Source organism: Malurus melanocephalus, unplaced genomic scaffold, assembly GCF_030028575.1.
Source record: "Malurus melanocephalus ecotype Western Australia unplaced genomic scaffold, MMel_1.1 scaffold_246, whole genome shotgun sequence".
Taxonomy (NCBI): domain Eukaryota; kingdom Metazoa; phylum Chordata; class Aves; order Passeriformes; family Maluridae; genus Malurus; species Malurus melanocephalus.
In genome coordinates, this window is record NW_026623478.1 from 876,592 (window position 1) to 899,407 (window position 22,816).

General features: G+C 37.8%; 1 protein-coding gene across 1 annotated transcript in view; it reads left to right on the forward strand.

Annotated features, from left to right (window-relative positions):
• IL1RAPL1 (interleukin 1 receptor accessory protein like 1) overlaps nucleotides 1–22,422 on the forward strand; it is a 577,918-nt gene extending 555,496 nt beyond the window's left edge. Inside the window, 4 exon segments of the mRNA XM_057375343.1 lie at nucleotides 1–127; nucleotides 10,467–10,610; nucleotides 20,110–20,280; nucleotides 21,582–22,422. Coding sequence (XP_057231326.1) covers nucleotides 1–127; nucleotides 10,467–10,610; nucleotides 20,110–20,280; nucleotides 21,582–22,300 — 1,161 coding nt within the window. The 3' untranslated portion in view covers nucleotides 22,301–22,422.
• Nucleotides 22,423–22,816: the final 394 nt, after the last annotated feature.

Sequence of the window (22,816 nt, forward strand, 5' to 3'; positions counted from 1 at the left end):
GGGGAGCAGGAGGTTTCCATTTCATTGATTCTTGACTCAGTCGAGGAGGCAGACCTGGGGAATTATTCCTGCTACGTGGAGAATGGGAATGGCCGYCGGCATGCCAGCATTCTTCTGCACAAAAGGGGTAAATATGAAATTTTCTCCATGACAAGGTAAAATGTAGGGGTGGTCAGTTTGTAGAGATTCCCTCTGATGCAAGCATTAATTCTGTCTTCCTAAGAATTAATAGCCAATGATTATTTTTTTTCCCAGGAATTTGTACAGCTTGCACAATAAAAGAGAAAGGATGTTGTTAATTATGGCTGTCACTGGAAAAAAAATACAGTAACGCCTTTTAATTATATCTCTATAAAAGATGCGTTAAATAATTCATTAACTTTAATATTAATAAAGGCTCAAGTAGGAAACCACAGGTGATACAACAGCAATAATTTTCTGTAAAAAATAAAATCCAATTTTAGAAAAAAAATAAAAAATACATTCCACTTCTATCAGAAGTGCCACCTCAACCCCATGCCACATGTCATTATTGTGCTTCTTTTAGACTCTTTGTAAAGGTGAGCCAAGCAGGATGTTACTGTGCTGCTGAAATACTAGTGGCATCTCAATTTGCATCAAAGCAGTGGTATCTTCCCTAAATTTAGTTTTGCAGCATGTAAAGTCTGTCTAAGCTTAGAAGGAAACCATGAATCAAGGTAGTGTGACCAATTTATTTAAACATATTGTTGGGTACCTATAATTAATTGAATAGAATGAATTTGTACCCGTTTTTTTGAACTCTTGTCATTGCTTCTTAAAAGATGCAGATGTGATTAACCAGATATTCTGCTTAGCCAAGCATTTGTCATATTTTCTTGAATTTACTGAGATGAGAAATTAACTTATTAATTGAACCTCAACAATATACCAGCTGTAAGTCATATGCACTAATTCAGAGACATTTGAACCCAGAGCAAGAGCTGAACCCAAAAAAAACCACTGAAATCTAATGGCTTGTCCTTGCAATCAAATTACTTTATGGAACACTGAAAACAAAGAATTTTTAAAGCTTAAATTACTTTAAAGCTATATTCAATCAACTGATAGCTATCAAGTCACATGCTGATGGTGAGTCCATCCTTATTTTCTCTTCCATGCAAACAGTAACTCAGACTGACAACACCTAAGTCTTCTCTGTTCTGTGACCACCAGACATCTAATCTAACTCTGTGCATACATGAATTTTGCAAGAATCTACTTTCCTAATCTCCTTTCTTAGAGAACTCAGTAAGTCAAACATCCCACAGTATGTGGCCTCRTGATGACATACTTAAGAGGGAGTAATCTCAATATTTAATTGCCCTTATAAATAGTAAAAGGACAAAATTARCAGAAAAACTCCCAAAAATATTTTTTTCCTCTTTAAGTGAGGCTGAATCTCAAATAGATCCGGAAAGCAAAATCTGTTGTGCCCTCGAAAAACAAAAGGTACCAGATACAAACCTTCTACACATTTTGCATGATGACAACTGTTTCAGTGAAATGATAAATTAAGGATGACAGATAAAAATTTGAGCTAGTCTCTGAGGTCTCCTAGGAAGAGGAGTTTTGCACTGCTTTGCTTAGTYTCCTGTATATCACCATGACAACCTTTTGGTTTAGGTTTCCTTGTTTAGCTCCACATTTAGTCTCTGCTAGGAATGAGTTAGCTGTTTATTAATTTCTGATTATTTGGCTGAATTAGAACAATTGGGACCTACAAATTAGGCAATTTTGCTTCATGGACGACAAGACAATTGCAGATGTATTARTTTTGGCTGGTTTTCTAGTTAGGGAATCTTTTTTTAGCATAAGAGTATAAAAATGATGAATCTGGAATGTTCACTGCACACCTGAAAARGAAATTCTAATCCTTCTTAAACTTCCTGTGTGGAACATTATCAGCAGGATCAGAAGGGACAGCAAAGCAGAAAGCTCTGCTGCTGAACAAAGAGCTTTCCTGGAAAAAGAGGTATTTAGGGCTAAATGCTGCAGTGGGGATTCAGGCACAAAGTTTAAACCTTTCCAATACCTTTGCAACTGCTGCTTCACCCAGGTCAGGAGAGTCTCTGTAAACTTAAAACTCCRGGGGGAGATTTTAGACATTCCTGCAATTGCACAGACCCTGGAAGGGCAATAAGTCAACAGTCTAAATCACCAGGAAAAGCCTGGATTCATCATCCTTAAAATTGCCACTGGTCAGCCCAACAGGGACACACACTCACCCCACAGAAACCCCAAGCAGGGTCCATCCAAACCCAAACCCAAACCCTAACCCAAACCCAAACTCAAACCCAAAATCCAAACCCAAACCCAAAGCCAAACCCAAACCCAAACCCAAAGCCAAACCCAAGCCCAAAGCCAAACCCAAAGCCAAACCCAAAACCAAACCTAAACCCAAACCCAAGCCCAAACCCAAACCCAAACCCTAACCCAAACCCAAACCTAAACCCAAACCTAAACCCAAACCCAAACCCAAACCCAAACCCAAACCCAAACCCAAACTCAAACCCCCAAACCAGTTTCAGGCACATTCAGCCAAGCAGAAGGGAGCTTCTCCCCTTCCCCTGATACGGCCCTGGAATGGAAAACCTTTCCTAACTCGAGCTGATTTCAGGATGGAGCAGAACACGGTGTCCCTGGACTCCACCATCACCTGTGCAGGGAAGATGAACCCATTTTCAGCCTCCAGCATGGGATGGAAAAGCTGGGACCCCTGACACCTCCCTTGAGATGCACCACTGCTCTGCATCTCGGCCAGATGAGCCCTTCTTTTCTCCTGAGCTTCTTTCACTTTTTGACACCAGTGGAGARAACCTATGATCTATGTTTTTCTGCTGCCAGCTAACCATTTTTAGCGTCCTAAATTTCCTCAGATGCTGTGCTTAGGGAGCATTTAACTCRAAGCTAAAGGCAGTAGAGTATTTTAAGCATGACAATGCCAATGCTGTTCCCTTTTCTCATTCATTTCTACAAAATTTGTCCAAAATAATCAAAAAAAGAGAGTGATCAGAACCCAGAAGATTCAACTTTCATCCCTTTCCTCCAGCTTCTGACAAAATCCCTGTCACCTTCACAATAATCATTTTCTCTTTTGTATGAGAAAAAAAATCTCCTTGTTATAAACTAAGGTTAAATTTGTTACTTACTGGTGATAGGTGCTATTGATCATCTGTAGCAGTTACAGGTTAATCTTCAGCCAGGTAAAGGAACATTCTAGAAATTAATCCTGAGACTGGTWCTGACAGCAGCTAAGCAGAAATTTATTAATGACAGACCACAGATTGCAGATGATATAAAAGGTGGATCACACACTATAATTCTATTTCTTTCATAAGTTTTTTTAATTAAAGAAGACAAGCTCACAGTCTATCAATATAGTAGTTAAAAATGCATAAGGAAAAGGAATGTTCTTCTGCAATGTTACACATTGACAAGCATTTCTCATGCAGGATCAAAGTCTTTATAATCTCATTTAATCATAGACTGTGTTGTAAATACAGGCTACCATCTAATTCTGTGATTATTTTGTTGAAACTCTTCTCTGCATGTCTACAAGTAGAACTCTAAAGCAAAAATAATCTGAAATTCTGTCTTGGCATTATTCTTTAAGAGGTATTGATATTATTTTAAAAGCTTAATAGTATACCTGTATTTTCCTGGGACAGACACCAGAACTAAGAGCAGGTAATATACTTTCATGCATTTTTTTCAAAATATCTATTTCGTTTTCTTCCCATTTTCATCTATACAGTATTATCATGTCATTATCCTCTTTTATGGATTTGGTTTATTTTCCTCTATCATAGGTGTCCTCAGTGGGCATACATAAATCTTGTTGGCTATAAGTTAATGAGGGATATTTCAAACAAGTTTGGGTTTCTTTTCTGTCAGGAAAAAAAAGATACTTTCTCTGAAATAAATTGTTTCAAGAAAGAGATTTAATCTGTTTGAAATTGCCCTTGAGAATGCATATTTGAAAAATATGCAAGCTAATATTTCCTAGATGGAGTGTATCTTGAGGAAAACTACCTTATTTTAAACTCATCATTTCTCAATGCATAAACATCATATTAATATTTCCTGCACAATTTAATAGCAAATTCTGAATAGAAAGTAATTCAGAATTATTTTCATATGGTTATTAATGATAATGGAACTGCTGACAAGCACCTTAAATTGCAGTGCCATTCACATAACAGTGTAAATCTGGTTTATTACTTACAGACTTGAATGTGTTATATGCAATTTCAGTCAGTTGGGCACAATTTCACACAGTGGTATTGATGAGTGACAATTAAGACTTAAAAGAGGAAAGAAACTGCTTCTTTTCTAACCTCTGCAGAGAAATCACAAATGTTATATCTCCCTTTACCATAAAGCTTCACAATGCTTCTGAAATTTCTGAAAGGAAAACTAATCATGCAAAAAATGAGAGTAATGAGTTATATTTCAGCTTCTTTTAATTGGTCCTAAGTAGTTATTCATTGCAGCAAATCTCTGAATCTCCTTGGAAGCAAAACTGCTGTAGAGCTCTGATCTGCAGGGTCAGTTAAGGCCTGACACAAGTTTATCATCCACTGTATAAAACTTTCTGGGTTCATTCTGTGTTGCAGGAAAAGCTTTTCCAAGATTCTCATCAGGTTTTAGAGATTGTATTGAATTTGATGGAAGTTGATTTTTCATTTACTTATTGCCATTGAAATCTTCAAGTTGTCACTGAGCTTGGCAGTGCAATGGTTCATCCTCCCAAAGGCTTCATGACACAGGGCCAAAAGTCAGTTTTGTCCCAAACCTAACTAAAAGTGACTCCCCTTTTACACTCAGCCTCATCTAAAATCAGTCAAGGAATGGAATACTAAAGACCTCTGACTGAAAAAAAAAACCTCTTCATAATACCATTGTTTTAATCAGTAAGGTTTTTCTGATCTTTTAGAAAATTGGACTGATAATTCCAGTAAAAAGGTTTGTAAGATTACTCAGCATGTACCTAAATCTAACTTTCCTCTGACAAATCTTAGTTCTGACAAGATGTCAAACAAGTTGGTTTCTTTAACAGATTGCTTTTTAAAACAATTTCTGTACCACTTCTATCATAGCTCCTCTTTTTATGTAATGTGAAAGCGCAGTTCGAACCTTGACTGGCAAGGATGAAAATATTTTAAAATAAAATGTCACAAATTGTTTCCATAATCCATGCATAGCTAAATTATTCATTAATGTTATCCACAGAAAAAAAAAAAAAAAATTAAACAATGTGTTTCATGATCTTACATCCCTGGAACTCAATATTCAGTTTTTTCCCCCACATTTTTAACACCTCCCAGTACCTCTCACAGAGGATCTTTCCGAAGATCTAAATTCAAAAAATAGTGTGGGTTGTCTGATTTCTGTAGTACAATTAACAAATAGAAACTCTTCTGATCAGGAAGATTTCAGGTCAATACAAAATTCATTAATTTGGGGAAAATAACCAAAGATCACTGCAGTTCCACACTGTGAAATCTTTTTTCCTTCCATCTATACCATAAACGGCCTTTAAAATACATTGTTATGTATTTACATGTAGTTAGTTTCAGAAACATTGCAGCATCTGTGTTTTTCCAACCTTATCCTTTTTTGAGCTAACATGCTGTTGGAGATAGTCAGTGTAATTACTCTCCTGCTGGGAACAGGTATCCCACATTCCTCAGCAGAAATAAAAATGTCATCAGTAAGAATATACTTCTACTGTAATAATTTACTATCTCTCTTCTAATAACTTCTACTGTAATAAYTTACTATCTCTCTTCTAATAAGGCTGGAAATCCAGCAGCACTGAGGCTCAGCTATGTTTCCTGCCATGCTAATGAATAGATTAACAAGATCCCTGTCTTTCATTTGCACACATATATGCTTATGTATACATATAATCCCAAACCTGRCTAGTTCTGTTTCATAAGGGAATCAGGAATATATATTATTTATTTATATGAGAAGTAAAGGAAGACAACCAGGTCTCAATAGYTCTAATAAATAAAATGAAACTACTGCTCTGAATTCTATATTGAAAACCATAACTAAATTTAGCCAGCTTCAGTCAACCCTGCAGACATCCATGGGCACGCCTGGCCCATGCTGGCAGGAAGAATATGCTTTGTACTTTCAATATTTTCTTTGAAAATAATTTCAATAATTTCTTTGAAATAAGAAATTATTTCATGATCAAGCTGATGAGTAGCCCAAATCTGCTCCTACTGCTATTGCCCTACAATAACAATCAGTAATTATTCACAGCAGTATCCATACAGGATGTCCATAGAGGATTTTCACACATATCCATTTAGGTACCTTCAGCACAACCAGATTTTGTTTGGCAATTTGARACAAACAAACAAAAATCMTGAAATGTARAGAATAGATTTTATACATACAYGTATTGGAGATGTGTACACTGGATAAAGCCGTGGTTCTATGCTATATTTTGGGAACATAATTTATTTTACAGCCATGCCATAAAGAATACTGTATTAAGCAGGGGAAAGAAAAAAAAAAAAAAAAAAAAAAAAATAAAATTAAAAAAAAAAAAAAAAGGGAAAAACTGCATACTTCTTCATTTTAAAACTGTGAGTATAGGTTTCTTTGTTGCTAGCCTAAACTTTGCCTGCTCATTATGGCTGATCTCTGAAATGAGACTCAGATGAGTGTTCCTGTGCTTGCCAGCATCCTTCTTCCTTTAGAAGTAACACACCATTCATAACCAAAGCTTCATGTTACAACACATCAGTCCCTGCTCCCCTTCCAAATTATATTCATTATCTTGATGGTTCCTTTAATAATTGAAGTCTATGRAAGCATCCCTAAACAAACTGAGAACTGCCTCTAACCAAACCTTATCTCTTTGTCAGTTAAATCATCCAAGACAAGYAGAGAATGGAAATCAGTTTAGGTCACAAAGTTGCAAAGATTTATTTATGTGCTAACCTGAAGCTCTGTGAATAGTCCTGTTGACTTCAGAGGGATTACTTATAGTCCATGAAGTTGAGCAATCTGCGTAAGTGATTGCAAAATTGAAACCTTAGATAGACTGTAATTGGATTTTGAAAAAGGCTCAGAAACTGAATACACAGCTATAAATCACATGTGCTCAAAGAGTTATAAATCACCAAAAAAAAATGTTTGAAATATAATTATTTTTCTTCGYAGCTCAGCTGTATAAGGGCTAATTAATGAATAAAATTAATTTAAAATTTTTACACATCATTAAATGTAAAGCCCCTGAAGCATGTCATCTAAGTCAAAAGATATGAATCTTTTGACAGAACACTTTTATTTACTTTCTCCTTACAACTCCAGCTATGATAAGTGAATTACYTCTATGACATAGTGGAAGGAAGTTTATCGAATATGAGGGCCAGGTGAAGATCAAAGATATATCCTACAAATGTGCCCAATAATTAGGAAAGAAAAGGTGTAAAATGAGTGTATTTATTACCAGCCATATCRTGCTAGATATGTGGAGAGGATGCATGCTTTGTTTTAATTAGCTGTCTCTTGCACTGACTTGCTTGGCCAAAGCCTCCTGATAAGGAAAAAATTGTAGCCATTGGTCAAAATGCCTGTAACAAATCTTGTTTTAAATTGAAGCTATTTATTCAGAAAGCAATCTAGTGCTGCTGCAGTAATCAATGTGTTTTCCTTGAAGTAGAACTGCTCCTGTGCTACTGGAAGACTATTGTTAATTGCCTGTAACTAAATGATTGCTGTGCTTCTGGATGTAACTCTCTGGCACTTGCTCCTTTGTTGTGTTTAACAGAATGCCTGTCCCCCTGAGGGTTAGCMGAGTAATTTTCCTCTATTTCCTACATTCAGTCTCGGCTCCTTAAGGAGGGCCAGGTCTGAGATCTCAGCAATGCAACACGGGGGCTTAATAGATTTTAAAAGGTTTGCACTTCTCGTGTCTTGCTTCTGATGCGGAATTGTGCTGAAATTGAATCTTTTTAGTACGTAGCCACTACAGGAAACTTGAATTTCAGCAGGAAAAACAGATCACACTTCAAAGGGACTGTAATGCCTGCTGCAGCATCTGTGCTCAAATCTCACTCTAAAAGGCAGGAAAAAAACAGCAGAAAAAAATATTATTGTGAAGGAAACCATGGGCTGTTAGCTTGCTGCTACACTTTAACTTGGCTTTAGCAGTCACTACATCTTTGTTGGAATTGTTGACAAACAAATCACCATCACTCTTAGCACTTATTCAGGAGTAACCTTTCCTAGGGAGGAGCCAGAGCACCTTCCCCAATTCAGATTGGGAAAAGCGAGGCACAGAAATGCGGGATGGCTTCAATTACCTAAGGGACCAACAGCAGAGGCAGGACTGAGCTTTTTGCTTCTTGCAGCTTCAGTTCAGCTCAACACAGAGAAACGCTGCTCCCAAAATCCCCGAGGCAGCTTCGAGCCAGCCAGTGGCCCCTTAGGGCACGGTTTAGCATCCTGCAGAAACACAAACCAGCACCTGGAAACAATCTGGGTCAATGCTGTGACCCTGCCCAGGCCATTCCCCTGTGCCTTCCATGGTCCTGTCCCATTTCCAGCACTCTGGAACAGCTCAGGCACTGCAGGGCTGGGTGTGAGGGTGCAACAATCTGCTGGGCTAAAATCACTGCCCCTCTCTGCCTCACAAACTGCACCCAAGACACRGAGAGAACATGTGCTGATTGCTGCTGTCCAGCACAGAGGAGAGCACAGGCTGGCTCTGTTAGGTCAGCACACCACAACACTTCCACAAGCAAATCTGGGAAAGAACCACCTTATCTGCGTACAATAAAATGGGCTCGCAGCAGCACATGAAAAGGTAATTGCTAATAGGTTTCAGGCTGACTTAGAGAATTTTGCTGTTTGATTGCCTAATTAAGGACAGTTTCATGTGCTTTCAGATAGATTTTACTGAAGCAAACATAAAGGCATAATCTTATTTTATGGRGAAAGATATAACTAAGAGGGACTCTGATGGCAAAAGTGATGCAGTGCATTACTCTGATTTGAAGCACGGTGACAGAGAACAGATGACTACCTGCAGTTATTTCTTTCCATTTAATATCAAAATCGTTAGTTTAGAAAAAAAAACTTCTGTTTTCCAGTTGTAAAGTTTTTCTTTGCCTTTAGTGAGTCATAACAGCAGGCACATAAATAGAGTACTTTGTGCCTAGCAACCCAAAATATTAAAGCCTTTCTTSTAGTTACCATTGAACAGCTGCATCACCTGTAAAACAAAATGATAAACAGGGTATAGTAAGCCAGTGCAGAGTAATTTCCATTTCCATTTATATTCCAAAATACTGTATTACTTGTCTATGCAAACCATATTTTGYTGAGTGTTTTTAATAACATTTCCCTCTCTGGACCAGAAAAGTATTGGGAGTCTGAAATAACCATGTCAGTCTTAAAAATATCTAACACAAAGGAGTTTCCAGCACAGTTTGGGAAAGAATGACATGGAATATAAATGCCTTTTTATTTTATTTTATTACAATCTTAGTGTCTTCTAGAGAGCAATGAAATCTTCTTACAGTTGCCTCGGAATAATAAAAAAAAAAAGTGTGCGATTCTCAGCAGACACTGTCAAATAAATGCAATTGTCAATTTTTCCTCTAACCTTTTATTTCTCTAATTGAATTGTATTGTGCTGGATTATYAAATCTGCACAACCACACACATGCACAAAAAAGGTTACTCCAGGACTGCCCCATTTCACTCAGACAGAAGTTGCCCACCAGAAGAGGACACTGTGAAAATAACACTTGTTCCAGCACAGATTCTTTTTTATGAAGCAAAAGCCTGTATCTTAGATTTCCAAGATCTGGGGTTTTTGTCCCATTCCTCAAAACTGAGTGATTTGGAAAAGCATGGAAGGTCTTCAGATTTGCAATCTAGTGATTTCAAGTTACAAAATTCTTAGTAATTCTCTTCCTTATTTTTATTTCTATTCTTTTGGGGGGAAAAAAGAATCAAATCCCTAATCTTACCCAGTTTGCCCACATCCTAATTGTATATGGAATAAGGGAGGAGCTGGTTTTGCATTATAGTCCTCAAAAAGAAAACATTCACTTCTGCTTTCACTGTAAGTCAAATGGCAACATTTATCTAGGTAAACTGTGAAAGGAAAAAGAAASAGAGTTATGAAATATATCATATATATGCATATACCCATACAAACACACAGAGCCCCAGCAATATTTATTTTTTAAATGAGTAATTCATATGGTGCCTCATCAGAGGGAAAAAGCAGCTTATTGAAGAATTAAAAACAACCTATTCTTGTATTCATTTGAGGGCCTTATAATGAAATAAATACATAAATAATCCTTCATTTGTTATTTTATTTTAATGTTTAACAGAAGTGCAAGGTTGCTGTAGGAATTCTGGTTTGGAATGTGGTTGTTACTGCGTTTTGTAATTCTTTGCAGAGCTGATGTACACAGTTGAGCTGGCTGGTGGGCTCGGTGCTATTCTGCTGCTGCTTGTTTGTTTAGTGACTATCTACAAGTGTTACAAGATAGAGATTATGCTCTTCTACAGGAATCATTTTGGAGCTGAAGAACTAGATGGAGGTAAGGCAGCTTCTTAGCATGTTTCCTGCTTTCTAAGAATGCCTGTCTTTTATTTCTCTCCACCAAGGCCCAAATTTAATTTCAGTTCAAGATGTGTTAGCAGCTGCAATTTGAGGTGCTGGCTTGAAATATACATTCCTCATAGAGCACACAAGAGCAGCTGATGTGTGTGCTGCTCTCCAGAGCTCCAGAAAACATGCCTGTCTTTTAGATTTTTATTCCTGACGCTGAATGTGAATTGCCAACATTGATGCATTAAAGATTTTCACTTCCTGTCCGTACTGAAAGCCAGCTTTACTTCTCCATAAGCAAAGGGGTGTCCTTCCTAATTGCATTCAACAAACAGGTAGAAGGTGAAGTGAATCTCAATTTGCTGCTTGTTTAAACTGATCACTTTCAATAAACTGTGCTGAGTGTTTGGGAATGTACCCAGTAGTTCATTTTTGCYTGAGTTAAGTCACTTAATCACTGAGCAGGCTGCTAATGGGCATTAAAGTTGTTCTGTGATTCAAGGACATCCAGCCTAAACAAAAATAATCCTCATTCTATGCACCAGTTCTATCASACATATACATGCATTTTCATTTTCTCTTTTTAAGCACTGAAGGAAAAGGTCTTCCTTGCCTCTAGCCTTATTAATCAAAATTGCTGTTGAACAGCAAACGGGGTTGAGCTGCAGGCTCTGATTAATTAGATTTGGTTTCTCAGGTCAGAGTTCTTGATGTTTTGTGCTACCACTATGTCTTTGCTGTGACAGGACCTTTTTTTTTTCTAAAGAAATACTAATAAAAGACTTTTTACAGGTCAAGGTAAYAGCCTGTGGGCAGAAGCCACTGTGATATATTAAAATAAATATGTACTGATAAACAAGTGATGGCCAAATCTGTCACTGATAAGGAAAAGAGCAGTTGCAGAATTACAGGTCCTTATATAAGACTTCCATAATAAAATCACTAGGGAATGACCCATTTCTGCCTCCCATCTAAAAATGCACAAGGATTCAAAATAGAAAATGCTCAGAACAACAAGCCAAGAACATCAGAACATTTTGTAACCTTCTACGGGATTTACTAAAAGATGCATTAATGTAGCAGCTCAGTGGGGAAAAAAWGTCAGGTTATTCTATTTATTTTACTGAAGAGGAAACTGAGGCCCAGAGGGGCTGTGAGTCATGGAGGATTTTGACAGACACCTTCTTTCTTTTTTTTTTAGAAACTGAGATCCTCTCCTATCCACAAAGCAGCTGTCAGTTTAAATGGGCAATGCTTACTTCCATAAATTGTGTGAATTTAATAACTGCCATATTAGAATATGCAGAAATAGACACTTAAAATAATAATTTTTAGATGGATGTAACTTAATGTTTTCTCTATTAGTATAAGTGATTCTTGCTTGTCATTTATCATTTTTTCAAATCATTCCAATTCATTTTCAGACTTACTCTGCCAGGTGTTACACTCTTGCCTCTCTCTTGTCCCATCCCAAATAYTGGTCTCCTGGGAACAATACTTGAATCACACATTTTAAACATCAAAAAAGTGACCTCTAAAGGGTGCTGTTCTGTGATTCAGGAGGAAATCCATTCAGTTTATCCCTCTGAGCAAAGGTATTTGTAAGAGAAGTCAAGCATGGATTCTCCTTAGAAGATCAAAGCAAACACGGATAGCCTGGCTGCTTAGCCACAGCAATATAAAAAGAAAAATACCACTTACAAATTCCTAATGAAAACATGTAGTTCCTACCGTGTTCAATATGCTGGCAACACGGATAAAACCCATTGTGCTAATGAAGTGACTGCWGCTGCACATTTCACTCTGTCTCTTTCACTCACACTCCTGCAAAAGGAGGAAGATGGACAGAAAATGTTACACCATGGCTTGTGCAGAAATAAATTGCAGACATACCCTGAGATCCCTTCCTTTGGCTTAGTTTGTTATTGACAGGCACAAAGTGCTGAACTCTAAAATCCTATTCTAACCGCATCTCCTGCAGTGCAGCAGCAGAGCGCCCACGTTCTATTCATAATTTACACCATGTTCTGTCATACTTCAGGACAGCATGGAGATAAGCAAACATCAAAATATCACAGTCTTTTTTTTTTTTCATCTGCACTGTATAGTACCCAGAGAGGATTTGAAACACTTTAAAGGTGAGGTCCAATTAAAATTTTCAGTGGAAAATCTCTTTTAAAATTCAATGCTTCATTTCCTCCCTGATCAGAGAACAAACCCTTCAGGATGTCAAATCTCATCACAATTCCATTTTCCTTTCCAAGGCTTAGACACATCAGTTTTTCTCAGGGTAACTAACATAYGCATTTCTGTGGGAGGCATGGGTAAATTCTGAAAAGTATTTGAAAACAAAGTATTTAACGCTTACAGCTAATGCAACTCGATTTATTCCTTTCTGTAGGGATACTGCAGATTAAGAAAGTGATCACTGCTGTTGATTCCTCATTTCTCTAACTTACAGTGTTGAATTTCCCAATTTTTTTCTCAGCCTGAGGACTAGACTCTCATTTTTTTCTTTCTCCTGCAGACACTGCAGCTCAATCCTGGGAATGGGAATTGAAGCCCCATTTTATGTTTTCATGGTTGATTCTCTGCCTTTCCTACTAATTTGGGGCATAGTAATATTGTTGCTTCTYCTCTGACTCCATACCAGTGCTTTCCAACCATGTGGTGTTTGGCATGACCTTGCATCTCAGAGCCATAACTCACCTCTACCCATTTGGTGGTCAGAAACTCAAAAATCTGATTAAGAGGAAAAATTCAGTYCAAGATCTCTCCTCACACACAGTGAAGATGATAGCTCAAAATGTTATGCAAACAATGTCCTGTACTGTTCTGAAAACAACAATATTTTCAGAAATAGAGACTTCACTGAGGGCTAATCTTTGTCAAATGTCAACCTTTTTAGTTTGGCAGCTTTAAAACTTAAAAGCTTGTTTTAAAAAGCCTTGTCCATAAAGCACACTTTGGGGACTAGCATCATATTAGTGAAAGCCACTTTTAGAAGCAGTRATTTCTTCTATTTTGTTGTACATGAGGCTCCAACAAAAGAGATTTTATATTTTATGTTCATTCTCTGTGGAGTGTTTTAGCAGTTGCTTTTCATGTATTTTTATTTTCCAAGGACCTTCTCTTGCCGTTTTCAGTTTTTAAATGACTTAATAAAAAAAACTATCGTACTTTAACTGACAGAGTGAAAATGCAAATAACCATTTTCAAGTACCTGCAATCAACACATGCCCTGACTTCTTTTCTTTCACTCTGTGACCTTAAAAGCTATTTGTATCAGAACAGATATTACTACTGTATAGAAATTTGCTCTTTATTGACATATGAGCTAACTTCCAGGTGCCTTGAAAGCAATGGAAATTTTCCCCTTTTTTTTTTTTTCTTTTTCTTTTTTTTTTTTTTTTTTTTTTTTTTTTTTTTTTTTTTTTTTTTTTTTTTTTTTACCTGGGACAACTCAACTTTCTCCTTTGTTGTACTGTTCCTGCCCATCAAACTGTTCAAGGATCCATCCCCAGACAACAGAGCCACAGTAACCTCAGTGAGGGTGGCAAGGAAACTCACTTCTCTCAATAGCTCCAGTCAGGTTACTGCCTCAGAGTGGRCAGAGGTTCAAAGTGACTAATTCAGCCTATTTTCTACTTTTTTTTTTTTGCTATTTCAACTCAAAAGCTTCTAAAAGTGGTGGTATTTCAGATTCCAGTTTCAGAGGAAAAAGCATATGATAGAGCCAACAGYAGAAACAGTTTGCAGGTTTCTGCCACTACCATTACCTTGGTACATTTTTAAGCTTTTAAACTGATGGAAGTTTTTGTATCAAGGAATTAATAAGCAATGGTGAATACAATCCTAAAAGAAAAAAAAAAAGAAAAAGTAAAAGAAAAAAGAAGACATTTTACACTAGGAGGCGGGCAAGAAAAAATAATAATTGAAGACACAATCTGACCAAATGTGTTGTGAATAGAATTTTAATGAAATTTACATAAATATCCTTTCACACAGCTATGCTGACAAGTCAAGCTTTAGGCTCAAGAAAAAAAAAATACTATAGGCAGCTGATAGGTAGAAAGTGAGAGTTTTGTTTAAGAGCTGATATGATGACCTTCACAATGACCCTTGGTGCCTTCAGGTCCCATCAGCTGTTTCTACAACACTGCTCAGGATCTCATTGTGGGGTCCTCAATCTTCTACTCCGCTTTCTTTGCCATGGAAACCTCGGTGAATTTAAGGAMGCCACGGCCTCTGTGCAGCTCCATTACAGGGAAAGAGACTGGGCCCAGGCCTGGAGAATTTCACTTTCAGTTTTGCAAGTGGGAAAAGGGCTCTTTTTTGATTTGTTTGGATTTGGCGGGGTTTTTTTTTGTTTTGTTTTTTTCTTGTATTTTTTTTTCTTTCTTCTTTCCATCACATTTCTGACATAAAGCAAAGCCCTCCCAATAAGATTAATGTGCCACTACTGAGCTCTCTCCACTCAGAAAATCTTGTTTGGATTTGGCACATGACATCTATACTGACTGTTTCTTACCTGGGCTGTTTGCCCTTTCATGGGAGATGAATTTCTACTCTTCCCTCTAAGGGGAAGCAAATCAATGCCCCAAATTAGGAGATTGATGAGCCTGGTTCTTCCTTGAACTTTCTGTTGCACCTGGGAGTCCTTATGTAATCATGATTTTTGTCCTTGCTATTATTTAACTGCAAAAGACTAGCAGGGTTCATGGATGAACCTATGGGAATGCCCAGATAATATCTTATTTTCTGCCCAGAACAAGAGCAGGTAAGAAATACTTCTTAGTGGTTTCCTGGGTCTCAGCATGCTGAAACTCTTAGAAACAGCAAGGAATGGCAATGCTTTGAGATTCTTCAGGTTTCTGTGTGCCTAAGTTATTAACTTTCAAATATAACTTTTACCRTTGGTTTAAGCACCACCAAAGCACTTGTGTTAATGATTATGCTGTGCAGGTATTGCTAGACGGAAATTACTGCTGAAGTTAGTGACTTTGCAATTACTGAATCTTCCCTGGGGACCCACAAAATAAGTTTGCAATAGCAGTCTCACCACTCGTTTGTATGTTCTCATTGGCTATTGGCAAATTGTGACGATAAGAAATCCTGCTCTAGGAATATCAATTTCAAATTCTATTAAAATCACCTTAGAAAACTGCMGCTCTGTTCTTTCTAAATATTACTGGTTACAAAAATGGATTTTTCTCTTATTTAATTACAATTTTATTGCTGGAAAACAGTTTCTTTTAACTCTTCTTGTTTATGCTATTTATTTACATCTGAAATGCAATTCAAACAATAAAAACTCAATTTATGCCTCTACTGAATAAGGCATTTTCTAGATTCTGTGCATGAAATGTGCTAATTCAAAGGAAAATTCCTGCTCTTTTCTTTCYTTCTCTTTCATACCATCTAAAGTACATGTGTAATATATGATATATATATCTTAAAGACAAAATATTGCCRAGAACATCTTTAGATTCCAAACTGAGAGATTGTTATAGGTTAGAAAGTTTGGATGTAAAGCAGGAAAAAAATAGACTGCCATACAGTTCAACATTGCTCATGCTGCAMAAGAATATGAACTATCATGAGGAGTGCTGCATTAAAAAATATTATGCCATGGAAAAATTATGTTGGTAGTTCTTAATTTTTATTAACATTAAAAGGGCTTGACATTTAAAAATAATAGAAAATGTTACGGTGAGCTTCATCAGTAACAGTAAATAGTGTGAGGAAAAGTATAAGTATTTTGAAAGACCTAGGATTTGAGCATTTTATTCAACTAAGCGTTAAATGACATTTTTACATTGTATTAAGGATAAACACTATCCCAATGTATATATTAAATGTRGCCCCAAAATAGTGAAGCAAATAGAGAATAAGAAATGCCATAATTTTGAAGCAACTACAGAAATTTTGAAAGGTTCTTTGCAACCTTTCCTGAACAYAGCACTTTCCTTTAAAGATAAAAGCTTCCTGCATCAGCCTGACTCCAGCACCCTGCAGCATTTGAAAGGTTCTGCTCCCTTATTTTCCAAGAACTCCCCTTGAAATCCTGAAACACTGAGTTACATCAGCAAATTGCTCCTAACTCCTGCATGAGTATCTGAGTATTTAAGAGGAGAGTGTGTGCTCTGCTGAAGGAATCAGCTCTCCAGTTCTCTGCTGATCTGGAAATGGAAGATTTGCCCATCCCTGCTGGCTGCACTGATCTGCAGAGCAGCCTGTGCAGGGTCAGCTGCCCTCAGTGCTCTGAATGTTTCTGAAAGCCCTGCAAACTGCTCTGAGGATTTCAGGATGCACAGACACATTGGGAATGACTCTGTCATCTAGGTCTTAGGGGTCCACTGAAAAAAGGTTCACTATGAAATAAAACATTGCGGGATTTCTCCTTGTTTTGATCTCTTAATCTGTCTTGTGTTAAAATGTATCACACCAGCTAAAGTCGGAATTTGTCACTGGTTTGAACATGGCTGATAAGAAAAARATTACTCTAGAAAGTTGTTTTTTTTTATTATTTTTTWWTTTTYMWKSMWWWWTTTTTTTTCTGTCTCCCATTAGMAGAAATATCTTCAATGTTTAATTCTAATAAACACTCAAAGGCACCAACTGCTGACTTCTTGCAGTGCAACATGGAAATCRTTAGACAACACATACATCTATAATGCAAATTCAAAGTTAAATCTGTTTGGTGGTCCCTGYAGAAAAGGAAGTTTTATCTCTCTTTCTGTAGACACCAGCTTATCATTTCTTCATGTTTAGCTGTTAAGAGAGCATGCATACAGATGAGTTCTTAGATGTCTGATAGCAATTTACTTACCCAAAGATCCCATTTGCATGTGACAAAGTAGATGCATATAGAGCCTGGGTTTSATTTTATGCTTACATTGAGCCTTTAAGTGACTGCTGCTGAGCACATCCTTGGAATAAATAATAAGCATTTGCAGCTTCATCCCGTAAAAATTTATATCCCTTCTGCTGGATTAACACTGTAGAAAGGTACAGGGAGTATGATAGTGTACTCTGTGTTTGGATGAGTACTAAAAGGAAGGGATAATATTAAAGAATTTACATTCCAATGATGCAACAGGTGCTTTGGCTACAATGCTGGGCCACTGAATGAAGCAATCTTTCCATGTGTTATCAATGAAGCTGAGATTTGACCCTCAGTGTTCACCCCTTAGGTCTGTCTAACCCTGTGGCTGAGTGTAGCTCTGTGATCATTGCTCACTTGCAAACTTCTCGTTGTCAGCTCCATAGAATGGGAAAGTTATGTGACAGTTTTAACTCAGTCTGTTTTGCCTGGAGTCTTGCAGTACCAGTGATTTGGGGCTGACTGAAACCTTGGTGGGCTGAATGCATCACACCTTGAGCACAGACTGCATTTGACCTCACTGTGCTGAGCTACCACAGAGCTTCCACCTGCCTGATGTCTGAACCCATCTATGCAGATTTACCACGACCTTTCWTTTCCCTCCAAATGCAATAAAACCAGGAGGGAAAGACATTTTCCCTGCAATACAGGATGGTGCAGCTGTAGTTGGTGGAGATGCTGGAGCTTACACGTTATGAAAAATGTGTACTTGGAATAAATGCATAAGTGCGATATTTGCAAATGGAATAAAACAATGTCACGTCACAATGAATTTCCCCTACAAGTAATGTGCAAACCACCTTAACAGACAACACTGAGCCTTTCAAATAGTTTGAATTCTTAAATATCTATTATTTGTCCCTTTGAGAAATGATGCATTCTTATCTTTACTCAAGGACTTTGAAATGCTTTCCAGTATGCACCATAGTCATGACCATTACTGAGGTGACAACAGAAAATGGCTTTGCAGCACCATCATTCTGTCAGTTGTAATGATTGTCCCACATATTTTTTGATCTCACTGTGTGTTAACTCTTGCTGGGAAGAAACAAAAAACCTGCTATGCAATATCACTCTATCCCATGCTTGATCCAATCAGTCTTCTTTTAAGGCACTGCCAAAGGCAGGAGGTGCTTGTCATTAAAGGACATGTTTCTGCAGATACTAAAAAAAAATAAAAAAAAAGATGGAAAGTGTGAATCATAAAAGGCAGGTGCTTCTCTTTTTCTTAGTTTCCTCTTTTTTTGCTGTTGTTTTGGTTGTAGTTTCTAATTTGTTTTGGTTTTTTGTTTTTTTTTTTTATTTTTTTCCCCCTGTGGATATAACAATCTAATAGCTAGTATCACACAATATGTGCAGGGTATGGAATGAGTGCCCAGCCATTTCCTGGATTCGGAAAGTTTAAAAGTAGTAACACTACAACCAATTTTGTTTTGTCATCTGAAAATGTYAATGAGCATAGTACACATGGCGCCTCAGAAGGGAGAGAGGACTGCTCAAGATTAACATTGCTCCATTAATTTCATTTACTCTCTTTGCATCCACCCTACAGCTGGCAGGCTTTTCTAAATAATGCTACCAGACTACAAAAAGGTGTAAAATGAAGAAAGGAGCAGCTCAATAAATTAAGTCAGCACTAACTGAATATAACATTACTTATGACACACAGTATTTAGAGTATTCAATCAGATCTCTTTTACAAGCAATTGATATTCTCGGTAGTCTTTGCATAATGTTGTCAAGAGAGTTAGAAGGATGTTAAYATTTCATTACTCTTGTCATTGATTTTTCTCTGCTTTCTTCACAACAAAAGTCAAAACGTGACCTCTTATTCCACTGAATTAGTTCCAGAGCACTTGGCATTATTGACCTCCTAATGAAAATTAATGGAGGCTCCTTTGATTCAGTCTTTCAAGCAGGCACACCAAGCACATTTAAAACACAGGCATGGTTATTTCTCATGTTGAAATGAAGTAACACACTGTTAAGTAACAAAAGGTACATTAATACAACATCAAGTTTGCAAGTTTAAGTGCATAGAATCCAAGACACCTTAACTGCTTTATCAGGAGCTGATGCTGCAAAATATTTAAGCTTGGCAAAAAGAGTTTTATGAGGAAAGCTATACATACACTTAGAGCATTTCAGCCCCAGGTCCTAAATTTATAGTAAAATTCTGGCAAGACTGAAATGTTTTTACTATGCAGCAGAGCCATCTTCACATTAGCTTAGGTATTTCCATGTTCTTCTTTCCCCTTTTGAGCTAGAGAAGAATTCAAATTCTTTTCAGTGACCTTTCACTTTTGTGCTCATGAGCTGCCACCCTGCAGTTGAGTGGATTTCCTTCATCGGGATTCTGGCATAACCTTCTGTTATGGATATGGACCCCTCCTTCCTTGCACCTGTGTAACTAAGGATTATCTCTACCAGGTGAAACAGGAAAGCTGAATGGATACATATCTGGAGATTGGGTGAAACCTTGCTATTTTATCTAAACCATTTTCTATTCCTGGAAAATTCTCCCAGAAATAATCCCTGGGGAAATATCTGGGAAAACTGCTAGAATAAGGAATAAATGAACTTCATTTCTCTCTTTCCTCAGACAACAAAGACTATGATGCATATCTATCTTATACCAAAGTGGATCCTGACCAGTGGAATCAAGAAACTGGAGAAGAAGAAAGATTTGCTCTTGAGATTCTACCAGATATGCTGGAAAAACATTATGGATACAAGTTGTTCATACCAGACAGAGATTTGATTCCCACRGGAAGTAAGTCGTGTCTTTATTCTCGTGTGTTTTTGAAGGAGAAAATGAGTGATTTCAGTGATTGTTTTAGTCCTGTCTCAATACCTACTCCTTCAGAATGTCATCTTTCCTCCCATGTCTTAGAGAATGGTGAAGATAAGCTACCAAATATTAATGTGCATTTCTCAGATAAGAGGATTATTATTTAGGAATTGTATTATTTTAATTGAAGGTAAGACAGCACAGAAAGGGCATATGCAAGTAAAGAAAAGGAAAGAGACTAACATTTTTCAGGTTTTTTGAGAGTTTGCATCCCTAGGAATGAATATAGAGTTCTTTCTTTTCAGTTCCTTAGCTTTTGTTTGGCAGGACATCCATGATTCTAAGTATTGCATAAATTCAGACAGGAAGGAAAAAGTTGTGTTTGGACTAAGGTGATGGTTGAGTAACAACTTCTACATCAGAGAAAAATGGTGAATTCTGTCAGTGTCCACTGCAGATAGATGTGTAATGGATGTAGTCGATCATTCTCAGACACTGAAAACTAGAATTAATTCCAGCTGGTACAAGCAGATCTTTCTCATGTTTCTCTCACATATGTACATGAGTACAGCAATGTTTTGTCAGTTTTTGTAGAGTTCTTCATCACTGCAGTGTGACCATATAGACAGCAACAAAGTTCAGTACCTGTAATAAAGGTAAAAGAAAGGRTGCTTTCTATAGACAAAGCACAACAGACAACATCAATCTCATGAGTATTTTTTAAACCTACAGCAAACTAAATACTAATTTACAGGAGACACCACAGTTTTTATGAGTGTGTGTGGCAGGGGCGTGAAAAGAAGACAGAGCCTAAGCCTACCCAACAATTTAGAGTATAATTTGGGTTTGAGACTGAGGTCCTGAAGAAKATGGCTGCTGCTCTGTTATCTAACTGGAGGGTTTTGTCTTTTTAAAGAAAAAAATCATTATGCAAATACTTGTTTCAATAGCTATAAAGATGATACAAACCCACAGCTCATGAAGAAATACTTGCAATCCATAGCACATGTGGGAATAGATGTTTTGCAGGATCACAGAATGGTTGAGGTTGGAAGGGGCCTCTGGAGATCACCTTTTCCAACATTCCTGTGCAAGCAGGGCCACAGTAGGGCAGGTTGCTCAAGCCCATATTCTGCCAGACCATCCAGGAACATTTGCAGTCAATGTTTTTGCATATTTCCATGAGAACTTCTGGGAACAGGGATTTGTCTCTGTTTCTCTCCAGTGTGTGAGAGCAAAGTGTTTCCTTGGACTGTTTTTTGAACAACTGTTTTGTTTTGTAGCCTACATTGAAGATGTGGCAAGATGTGTAGACCAAAGCAAGCGACTGATCATCGTCATGACTCCAAGTTACGTGGTAAGAAGAGGTTGGAGCATCTTTGAACTGGAAACGAGGCTTCGAAATATGTTAGTCACGGGAGAAATCAAAGTGATACTGATTGAATGCAGTGAACTACGAGGAGTTATGAACTACCAGGAGGTTGAGGCCCTAAAACACACCATCAAGCTCCTCACTGTCATTAAATGGCACGGACCAAAATGCAACAAGTTGAATTCCAAGTTCTGGAAACGTTTACAGTACGAAATGCCTTTTAAGAGGATTGAACCCATCACAAACGAGCAGGTTTTAGATGTCAGTGAGCAGGGGCCCTTTGGGGAACTGCAGACAGTCTCCGCAATTTCCATGGCTGCTGCCACCTCCACCGCTCTTGCCACTGCCCATCCAGACCTGCGCTCCACCTTCCATAACACATACCATTCACAGATGCGCCAGAAACACTATTATCGAAGCTACGAGTACGATGTACCTCCCGCCGGCACCCTGCCGCTCACCTCCATAGGGAACCAGCACACCTACTGCAACATCCCCATGACACTCATAAACGGGCAGCGGCCGCAGACAAAAACTAACAGGGAGCAGAACCCCGAAGAGGCTCACACAAACAGTGCCATCCTGCCCCTCTTGCCGCGGGAGACCAGTATATCGAGTGTCATTTGGTGACCGACATGCAAGGGGCTGTCGACCCCCTTGAGTAGGAGCAGAGCCTGCAGTCTGGTGCCTGGAACTACATCCTCGACTGCTGCTGTTAAACATGCATTACAATCGATAACAAACGAGGAAAAACAGGGTCTTGTACATATGTTTTTGCAATTTCTTTGTAGCATCAGTCTTCCTGTTTTACCCATGTCTCTTCCCATTCACATTTTTGACTTTGTTTTATATGTCATTGGAATTTGTATATTTACATTTTTTTTAAAATGAAGAGACTGCTGTATAGATAGGAAACTTTTTTGCTTCATTAGTATAGTTTTAGACCTTTTGTTTGTTTGTTTATAACCTCTCTTGGGAATGCTTGGACAAAGCTATGTTGATATCAGAAGCACCATCCATTTTGTTGGCCTGCCTAGCCCRATTCCCGAAGGCCATGCCTGCTGCAGCTCACCTCTTTTGGAGAGTTTTTGTTAGAAGGACCCCGTCTGCTCACTGAGAGCTCCAGTTTCATTTCTACTTCCGTAA